Below are 11,602 nucleotides of genomic sequence, written 5' to 3' on the forward strand. Positions count from 1 at the left end.
AAGTTTTCCTTAACAGCATATTTCTTTCCTTAACTCTCATTAAATCACTTTGCAAATAACTAATTAATTCCCAATTTCTATCAATGTGAAAAGTTTTGTACATATATATATGTATATACATATACACGTCTGCATCTCCAACAAAGACAAATAGAGGCATCGAAAGAGAGCACTGTTTTGGCATTCCTTTCAGTGCAATGTCTCGCTTCTTCCTTCCCTCGGCTGTGTTGATGATACATTGTTTCATTGGCTCGATGTCGTTTGACCAACGAGGTGATGCCCCAAATAGCTTCTGGGCGGTCCATGTCACTAACAACATCCCCGCTGACCAAGTGAAAGTTCGCTGCAAAACCAAAGATGATGATTTTGGCCTCAAGGGCAACCAAACACTACTGCCCGGATATGAACTATGGTGGAGATTCAGTAACAACGGGTTATCACAGAACACTGTTTTCTTCTGCAACTTTTATTGGGGGTCCAAGGATCAAGTCTTCAATGTCTTCGACAGTGACATATCCCGCCACTGCACAAGTAAACATGCAGTAGATGATAGTTGTTACTGGTCTATCAGACGGGATGGTTTCTATTTTAGTGGTACCAATGAGACTGGTAGTTACGAGAAGTGGCATGATTGGAAGTATAATCATTGATTCTTACAGTACAAAGTATATCGGACTATGTATGTGTTTTGGCAATGAAGTTCATCGACAATAAGTTTACCTGGAATATGTTGGTCCCAATAGAATTTTCTCATCTTTTTTTGTTGAGAGAAGGGAAGGGCTTTGAACGAGAATGACGGATAATAAACAGCAACTTTCTTCCTTTCCTAAATCGTTCGTTTGTTTGTTTGTTTGTTATATGTTAAAAAATATAGGATATATATTTCTTGACATTATGGGCAAATTTTTTAAAGAAGAAAAATAAAAAGGAATATTTTGAATATATTGTTGTCGAAATACAAAGATAATTTTGTAATCGTGGGAGAGTATTCATTTTGAATCTCTGATCTCCGATAAATGTGTAAAAGAGAAAATAGTCAAATTAAAGACTCTGTCACATAGGCTATCTGATGCTTAAGTTAGTATTCGTTAAAAGTATACAAGAGTAAAAAAAAATATAGTTTCAATAGAGTTGCGGTCATATTTCGATCGAAAAAATCACTTTTTTTATTTATAGAGGCTTACATGTGGAAGAATATCTATATCTTTTAGAATCATCTGTTCCAAATTTTCAAGCAAAAAACTCGATTTAAAATGAGTTGACATATTCTTGGACTCGAGAGTAATCTCCGGAAGAGTCTACTAGGGATTATTCTATTAGGAAGGGTTCCCACGCTTTTCACCTTAAGCTTATTTTTATTTTAGATCCACTTTCGGCAAAATAAAATATAAATTCTAAATTCATTTACTTCTACTTACCAATATGATTTATTTATACTTGAAAAGGCAAAGTAATTAATATTAAAAACCCTTTAATTCCAAACGTACTATATATATATATAGAAGAATATATTCTGAATAATTAATTCCAATGAATTTCATAGTTCTAATGATTCCTACAAAATTGAATTTTTAATCATTTGGTTTGGAACGAAAAACTAATTAAAAATTAGAATTGAATTAATTACAACCCTTTGAGATTTTTTTACATATATATATATATATATATTAAGTGATGTTGTTATTTCCCTTGTAATATCATATTGTTATTTGTGTTAGTTTCTAAGTATCCAATATATCACTTTCCAAGCACATAGAATTGGACATGTTCAGGTATGTTGTTAACTTGTTGCATCAGTGGGATTGGGACGTTGAATACAATGCTGTTCTGTTCCATTATTATATTTTCATATTTCTCAGTATGTTTGACAATAATTAAGTGATCATAGACACCTCATATATGACATCTTTTATTTGAGGAACTAAAAGAAAATTAATATTTAAATAAATCCGCTCTATTATATATAAGTAAATACCAAATTAAACACAACAATCAAAAACATTATATGATGCCATTTATATGTATTTTTCTACCTACAACAAAGAAAAAGCAGTAATAATAACAGCTGAATTAGGCCAAATACATATTTTGCTCATGTTTGTAATACCCCATATTGCAAAGTGTCAAGTAAGTTCACGGAACTGAAAATCAATTTGAGAATTTAGTTAACTAATTATCGAATCGACCGGAGAGAGTACCTTGGACCTTATATTTTTAAGGGAAATAGTATGATAATGACGAGTGATTCGAGTTATGATTTTAGGCATCAAAAGAAATTGGATCGGGAACAGTTTCTGGTACAGCTATCTACCAGGTTGAGAAAATCGAATGATCATAAGAGATATAATACTCGAGATTTTTAGATTCAAATACTTGAGGAAATAAGATATTTTAAGGGATTGTGGATGTTTGGAGACAAAAGTTTAATTTCTGAGCCAGGGGCAAAATCGTAATTTTGAGGTTCGGATAAAAGTGTAATTTACCTAAAAATTATGGGCATTAGCGTAATTAGTCCATTTTTATGGATTAAAATGCAATTAAAAATTAGCCCAAGACCATGTTAAAAAGGGTCTAAGTGCAACTATCCAAAAGTTCGGGCTAAAGTGTAATTATTGAAACTTTTTTACGATGGGCATTTGGGAGATTCAAGAAAATCCTCATAAATGACTTTAGAGATAAGGATGAAGTCTCATGATGACATTAGAGATAAGATGAAGCCTCATGATGACGTTAGAGATAAGATAAAGGCTCATGATTACTGTAAGGATAAGATTTGGACAAGATTTGATTGGATAAGATAAGATTTGGATAAGATTTTGTTGGATATGATTTGATTTGGATAAAGATTTGATTCGAATAACAATGATTGCATAAAATCTTAAAAGATTTGAAAATGATTATATGAAATCTTAGAAGATTTGGAATGATTGCAGAATATCTTAAAAGATTTGGTAATAATTATATAATATTTTGGAAGATTTAGAATGATTGCAGAATATCTTAAAAGATTTGATAATGATTATATAAAATCTTGGAAAATTTAGAATGATTGCAGAATATCTTAGAAGATTTGGTAATGATTATATAATATCTTGGAAGATTTAGAATGATTGCAGAATATCTTGAAATATTTACAATGATTGCAGAAGATCTTTAGAAGAATTGGAATGATTGTAAAAGATTTTGAAAGATTTGAAATGATTGCAGAATATATGTTTCTTGGTGGTTAAGTTTCCAAAACCTATAAATAGGGGTTCATGGCCAAAAATTTCTCATTCGAAATTGTGAGAAGTTCGTGCTAGATAATAGTGCTTCGGGTTTAGTGGATAGAGGGCTTTTTAAGCATACGCGAAGTATCACACGCACAAAGTACTTGGGCAGCGCGTAAAGGCGTGTAAGAATGTGGTTTGATCAAAATACTTGAAGAGTTACACAAAAGTCGAGGTTGGGCACAAGATTCAAGGTGTTATGAGTTTCGTTCGAGGTGAGTGTTCGCCCCCAAAACTTGTTTACTGTGAGTTGTTCACTACAAAAACTTGGTACTTATTCTATCTAAACGTGTTGTGATTCCATGCAAATGGTTTTGTGCATTGAAACAGTAACCGATGACTGTTGGTTTTATGAGGGAGGTTCGTCCCTAAACGTTTTGAACTTATGCATTGCATTTTATAAATGTTGTTTATATGATACATTGAATTATGAAATGTGGCATTGTCTTGTGTTTTATGTGTACGTATGGAATGTCAGCCTAAGATGTTGTCTGGATAGTGTAGCCATAATTCTCCAAGGGCGTGACAGAATAATAGAGGTATCTGATGCTGGTGTGCATGTTAGGATAGCCACTTTGGTTTCCGTGCCAGGCCGTTTTGGTTAGGGAAGTTGCACTAGGATGACTAGGTGGTCCATGTGAAATTTTGGAGTTGGGATTGTATGGTGGTTCTTGGATGCTTAAGGTGGGAACGTAATCTGGTGAGATGCGTTGGCAGCCCCATTTAAGCTAGAATCGTGTCGCGTCGTCGAGTCAGTATGGTGGCATAGCTTTTAGAGATATTGCTCTTTTCCCGTAGTAGGGTTAAGCGCTGGGGATTCTCTTGGGCTGGGGCTTACCGGGTGTATTGGTTTATTTCATGTCTTGCATTCATTTATGAAAAAAATGTGATTTTGAACTCTCACTTAGATGATTCAGCATCTAATTTGGACTATGTTCCTGGAATATTTAAACGTTCCAAGTAAAGGCAGCGGTGCAAAAGGAAAAAGATTTGCCGAGGGGTGACGGCGATTGGAAGATGTTTTATATTATGTTATTTCAGTTATGTCATTTATTTTGATGACGTCATGTAAATGTTGGTTGACTTTATATTATAAATAAAGTGGGTTTCGATTATGGTTTATTTTAGTTTCGATCTAGATTTCGCATTTGAGTTGATGTACATGTCTTAGTTTATTGATAGTTCATAACTGACATACTGAGAAGGTGTAACGGAATCTTCGGCGAATGGTGTTTGTGTTGAGTTTCTGTTGTTTGTTTGGAAAAAAATTTATATCCCCGGAATCTTACGTTACGTAACGCCCTTCTAGGAGAGTGGGGTGTTACAATGTTTTTGTATAGTTTTTTCATTTAGATACTTGAATTTTTCGTTATTTTAATTACATCCCTAAAATATGCAATTTTGAGTCAATTTAACTTCTGTACTTTGATATTTTTTCATGTAGACACTCAAATTTTTTATTATTTCGATTATATCCTAAAACTATACATTTTCAAGTCAATTTAACTCATTCCCGAGAGTAATATTCTGTGTAATTAGTATATCTAATACTTGTACTGATTAAACACACAACAAAATACATAAATACAAAAGTGTTACATTAAATATTACTTTAAAGTGTTAAAGTAACACATAAAAATTGCCATCAGGATTTCCGCAAGACACTAGAATATTTAAGTTAGTATAGTTTCATAAAAAATATATAATTAGGTGCAAATAAACAATAAGTTCTTAAATCCTATAAAAGAAAAACAAATCAATCTTTGAGTAGTGTCCAACCTCCTCCCTATGTACCTACAGAGAATTGCCCTTGAGGTTACCCTGGAGGGTATTTCGATGCTTAAGTTACTATAATTTAATGAGAGAATAATAAATATAATTGAAAATAAATAAATATTTGACTATTAAATTTAGTGAGACTTGATGTCGTCTTAAGACCTTCGTCTCAAGATCTTATGTCGTCATGAGACTTATATCTTGAGATTGCAAGAGATCAAATAATTAGAGGGCACAAGAAAGTACCCATACAAACACTCAAACACTTAAATCGGAAATTGAAAATATTGAAAACTATAGAACATAATTCACACCAATATCAGAGATATACATTTTGTGAAATGAAAGCCTGTTTATTTATAGATGAGTGCAATCTAAATTCTCTCGATTTGAGATTTTTTATAGATGATATTTATCTCAATATTCTAATATTTTATCAGAATTAAGATTTTTAATAGATAATATTTACTCCTTTTGTACCAAGATTTTATTAGGATTCCTAAAGAATAATGTCTATCCTTTTTTATGGGATTCTCGAGAGGATTTGCAGATGTTGGACTTATCCAATTTGAGCGTTGCATAAGAGCCCCTTTCCCCCAATTAAGAGAAAATTTACACCTTTTAGCACAAAATATTATTTTGGACTTTTAGACTTTCTTGGTATTTTAATATGTTTTTACCTATGACACAACATTTAACTATTCTTTATATTCTAGATACAATTTCATTACTTCATTTTTTTATTGTGTTTCTTAAAAATCTTTTAGCTGCGGGGGTGTAGTGCATGTGAACAATACCATTTGAGCATTTCATTTTTGCAAATAAAACCAAGCATTCTATCTTAATTATCAACTTTGATAAATTGGATTTTGTTTCAAGTTTATGTTTCTTAACATGTTTGAGCATGTGTTCGATCCCTACTCTTAATTGACATGCATAGTCATTTTTGCAAAATTTACAAAATACATGTTAGACTTTTATCTGCTATATTAATAATCTCAAATTTGCTCCAGACATTATTGGTTCTCCCGTGCTTGGACATCAAGGTAGGGGGTTGGAGAAGTAGTAGTTGCTCATTTGGTAAGGGTGAAGGTTATCAAACATTAATTGGTTTTATCTTTCTCGGGGGTTGTGTTTCTTGGGATTACGCTCTTTCCCGGGAGCCCCACACACCCAAGCCCTAACGGAGAATGCAGGGGGTAAATTAGGGAACTCAACGATGCTCAGTTTAGATCTTGGAACAATGACTCAAACCATGATGGAGTGGGTCCCCACATGAATTGCCAAAACTGCTAGGTTGTGCCCCTGGGGCATGGGGGTTGTGTTTCTAATACTATGAAATTTAGTTATGCATGTGTCCACCTTTACTCGATGCCAGTCCAATCATAAAATAAAAAAAAAAAAAGCAAGGGGCAACGAAAATGGAGGTTGAGGGGGTTAGGGAATTGGATTTGATATATTGGCATGGGGATCATCTATTGAAGGTATACCTCGATTACAAGAAGTATTTTTGTGAGTAGTCTAGGATCAACTAAGATTAAACATGATGACAAATAAATGTTTTGTAATGAAAATAAATTAATTAAATAATTAGATTTTTGAACTTGAGAATAAGAAAAAAATATAAAATATAGAGCACTTAAAGATAATCAAAAGTAACAAGACACTAGATTGCAGAATTAGAAAGAAAGCAAGATTGCAAAATAGTGATATAAAAGAAGAGATTGTAATGTATTAAACAAAATGAATAGAGACCCTCTATATTCTTACAGGTATCCATGCAAAATTGAATAGTGAAAGGGAATGATTGTGTTGTATATAATTTGAATTTGTTGAGGGTTTGTAGGGATTCCTACAAAGGATCCTTACAATTCAACAGTTGCACTATTCAATTTATTGCGAATTAATTGAGGAAGAAAATGAAAATGATCGTGTTGTATATAATTTAAATTTGTGGTTGGTAAGTTTGTAGGGGGAATCCCTACAATTGAACAGTTGTGCCCTATTCAATTTATTTTGTATTTGAAAGAATTGAAGAAATTAAAAAATGAAGATGATTGTATTTTGTATATAATTTGAATTTGTTATAGGTTTGGGAGGATTTCTTATAGGGAATTCTTGTAATTCAACCGCCGGTAAGTTTTCTCGATGGAGATATTTCCAACGGTTATAATTATCGATTGGAAAACTTTTACCGGCGATTTTTTCACCACTAGAAAAGTCTAAACTCTTGTAATGATAGGTTGGTAGAGCTGAACCACTATAAAATCCTTATGTGTTGCATTCTTTCTTTCTTTTTTTTATTTCAGCACTGTCATTTTTCTTTTTGCAAGATTTATCTTCCAATAAAACTTGAGATCAGTTTTATTACTTCAGCAAAAGCTTTTTAAAACTTAAAAATGATAAGTTTTCTTGTATTGAATCTATTTTACATTTAATTTTTGTCAAGATTATATTTAAAGCATTAGTGTGAAAAAGTCCAAATTGTTTAATTCAAATACTATTTAAAATCAAGAAAAGTTTTTGAAAACCTAATTCACCCCCCTCTTGGATGTTTATCATTTCTCACATTCTTGTTGCTTTCGACATATGTGAAAAATGGTCGACAACGACTATATGAAAATGGTCAATAGTTTTTCTATGTCCTTTTGAAAAATATGAAAATATGCTTCACAAATAGAAGAATTTCAATTTGATACATATAAATACACATCAAGTATATTACAATAGTCAATATTTCACTTATGGTGATGATATCAAGAAGAAGCAATCATTCCTAATTCGCTCCTAAAGAATTCAAATTTATTCCTATCTTGAGATTTTGTGAAAATATCGGCTATTTGATGATTTGTCTATGAATTCAAGTTTGATATCCTCTTTTTGGACATGATCTCTAATAAAGTGGTATTTTACCTTAATATGTTTTGTTCTTACATGGAATACTAGAGTTTTTGTTAAAACTATTACACTTGTATTGTCACATTTGATTGGAATATTGATAAGTTTTATACCAAAATCTTCCGATTGATGTTTCATCCAAAGAATTTATGCACAACAACTTCCTGTTGCTATATATTCAGCCTCAGTATAAAAGAAAACAATGGTGTTTTGTTTTCTGCTTAACCAAAATACTAATGAGCCACTTAAAAATTGACTCGATCTACTAGTGTTCTTTCGATCAATTTTGCATCCATAATAATCAGCATTATAAGCAATTAGATCAGACTTATCAAATTTTGGGTAATATAATTCTAGATTGAAAGGTGATTTTAAATACCTAAAGATTCTTTTGACAACTTTAAGATGAGATTTCTTAGGATTTGATTGAAATCTAGCATCTATTAGTGGTCAAATAAAGTAAGGATCCAATCATATTTCTATACAACTTGACATCTACGGGTTTACCTAATTCATCCTTATCTAGGTATGAAGAGTGACACATTGGAGTAGCTATTGGCTTGCATTTATGCATGTTAAATCTTTTAAAGAGATCTTTTACATGTTTTCATTGGCTTATGAAAATGCATTCATTGTTTTTCCTAATTTGTAGACCAAGAAAATATTTTAATTCGCCTATCATACTCATTTTAAATTCACTTTCATAAGATTTGTAAAATCATCGCATACACTTTTGTTTGAGAGTCCAAAGATAATATCATCAACATATATTTATACAAGTAAAATATCTTGATATTTATCTTATCCTTTCGGAATTAAAATTCTTTAGCAATAATTGTCTATCCTTTTTATATAATCTTCAAAGAAATTTTTAAATGTTATAATTATTCTAATTTGTGCATTGTGTGGGACTCCTTCCCTTCCCTATATTTAGGGAAATGCCTTGGCGGTGCGGCCTCTCTCGAGACCGCGGCCAGCTCACGACGTTCACAACTGCAGTGGGTGCATCGCGTGGCCAACCGGAGCCGCGAGGCCTCCTTGCAAGCACGTGCCTGCGAGGGTCTCTCGCAGTCATAAGGTTGCAGGGCCTCCTCCCAGCCATGGGGCCACGAGCATGCCTCCCACGACCATCTTTGTGTGTCCTGCTTCTTTGAAGTCGTTCAAGTTGGGCCACAAGCTCTTGTGTCTTTCAGTCATTGCGTCGGCCCGATTAGTCTGGGTTGACCCATTTATTAATTACCTTTTTTTAACACGACATATTAATAGTATTTGTTTTTATAATAGTATATATATATATAATATAAGATGAATTTAACATGGGAAATAATGACAATCAACTTCTTTTAATAGGTTTGAATATTTAAAATAGGTTGGTCAATTCCTTTAATTATTTATATTTATTTTTTATTTTTTATGCATAGTATAAATATATTATATATATATCTAATTTTAGGCAAATCCGATTTGGAAACTAATAAATCAATATTTGGAATATTTATTATTTTTATAACCGAATCGGATTAATTAGAGATAAAAATAATATTAGACTCTAGATAAATGAATCGAAACTGCATCCGGTCCCAAATAGTGAATTATTTATGACTTATAATTTAAGATTTTATTTGTTGCATTCTATGAATTGATTCATCATGTAATGATTGAATTGAATGTATTTTATACTCATAAAAAAATTACCTCATTCATTGAATGATATATCGATGATTATATTATATATATATATATATAATAATTCCTTCAATACTAAATCGTTAACCAAATAACTTTGTTGCCCATCATTTTCTCTCTTCACAAATCCTAATTTCCGACAGTTGTTAAAAGTTTTCCTTAACAGCATGTTTCTTTCCTTAACTCTCATTAAATCACTTTGCAAATAACTAATTAATTCCCAATTTCTATCAATGTGAAAAGTTTTGTACATATATATATGTATATAGATATACACGTCTGCATCTCCAACAAAGACAAATAGAGGCATCGAAAGAGAGCACTGTTTTGGCATTCCTTTCAGTGCAATGTCTCGCTTCTTCCTTCCCTCGGCTGTGTTGATGATACATTGTTTCATTGGCACAATGTCGTTTGACCAACGAGCTGATGCCCCAAATAGCTTCTGGGCGGTCCATGTCATTAACAACATCCCCGCTGACCAAGTGAAAGTTCGCTGCAAAACCAAAGATGATGATTTTGGCCTCAAGGGCAACCAAACACTACTGCCCGGATATGAACTATGGTGGAGATTCAGTAACAACGGGTTATCACAGAACACTGTTTTCTTCTGCAACTTTTATTGGGGGTCCAAGGATCAAGTCTTCAATGTCTTCGACAGTGACATATCCCGCCACTGCACAAGTAAACATGCAGTAGATGATAGTTGTTATTGGTCTATCAGACGGGATGGTTTCTATTTTAGTGGTACCAATGAGACTGGTAGTTACGAGAAGTGGCATGATTGGAAGTATAATCATTGATTCTTACAGTACAAAGTATATCGGACTATGTATGTGTTTTGGCAATGAAGTTCATCGACAATAAGTTTACCTGGAATATGTTGGTCCCAATAGAATTTTCTCATCTTTTTTTGTTGAGAGAAGGGAAGGGCTTTGAACGAGAATGACGGATAATAAACAGCAACTTTCTTCCTTTCCTAAATCGTTCGTTTGTTTGTTTGTTTGTTATATGTTAAAAAATATAGGATATATATTTCTTGACATTATGGGCAAATTTTTTAAAGAAGAAAAATAAAAAGGAATATTTTGAATATATTGTTGTCGAAATACAAAGATAATTTTGTAATCGTGGGAGAGTATTCATTTTGAATCTCTGATCTCCGATAAATGTGTAAAAGAGAAAATAGTCAAATTAAAGACTCTGTCATATAGGCTATCTGATGCTTAAGTTAGTATTCGTTAAAAGTATACAAGAGTAAAAAAAAATATAGTTTCAATAGAGTTGCGGTCATATTTCGATCGAAAAAATCACTTTTTTTATTTATAGAGGCTTACATGTGGAAGAATATCTATATCTTTTAGAATCATCTGTTTCAAATTTTCAAGCAAAAAACTCGATTTAAAATGAGTTGACATGTTCTTGGACTCGAGAGTAATCTCCGGAAGAGTCTACTAGGGATTATTCTATTAGGAAGGGTTCCCACGCTTTTCACCTTAACCTTATTTTTATTTTAGATCCACTTTCGGCAAAATAAAATATAAATTCTAAATTCATTTACTTCTACTTACCAATATGATTTATTTATACTTGAAAAGGCAAAGTAATTAATATTAAAAACCCTTTAATTCCAAACGTACTATATATATATATAGAAGAATATATTCTGAATAATTAATTCCAATGAATTTCATAGTTCTAATGATTCCTACAAAATTGAATTTTTAATCATTTGGTTTGGAACGAAAAACTAATTAAAAATTAGAATTGAATTAATTACAACCCTTTGAGATTTTTTTACATATATATATATATATATATTAAGTGATGTTGTTATTTCCCTTGTAATATCATATTATTATTCGTGTTAGTTTCTAAGTATCCAATATATCACTTTCCAAGCACATAGAATTGGACATGTTCAGGTATGTTGTTAACTTGTTGCATCAGTGGGATTGGGACGTTGAATACAATGC

The 11,602-nt window shown here is 32.0% G+C and overlaps 2 protein-coding genes across 2 annotated transcripts; both read left to right on the plus strand.

Annotated features, from left to right (window-relative positions):
- The first annotated feature begins 254 nt into the window (after positions 1 to 254).
- LOC127794742 (S-protein homolog 5-like) lies at positions 255 to 650 on the plus strand. Its single transcript, XM_052325989.1, has one exon. It carries the CDS (start codon positions 255 to 257, stop codon positions 648 to 650), a length of 396 nt encoding a protein of 131 aa, XP_052181949.1.
- Positions 651 to 10,033: 9,383 nt separating this feature from the next.
- Positions 10,034 to 10,429, plus strand: LOC127794743 (S-protein homolog 29-like). Its single transcript, XM_052325990.1, has one exon. The coding sequence runs from the start codon at positions 10,034 to 10,036 to the stop codon at positions 10,427 to 10,429; it is 396 nt and encodes a 131-aa protein (XP_052181950.1).
- Positions 10,430 to 11,602: the final 1,173 nt, after the last annotated feature.

The sequence above is a fragment of the Diospyros lotus genome, chromosome 2, assembly GCF_014633365.1.
Source record: "Diospyros lotus cultivar Yz01 chromosome 2, ASM1463336v1, whole genome shotgun sequence".
Classification (NCBI taxonomy): Eukaryota; Viridiplantae; Streptophyta; class Magnoliopsida; order Ericales; family Ebenaceae; genus Diospyros; species Diospyros lotus.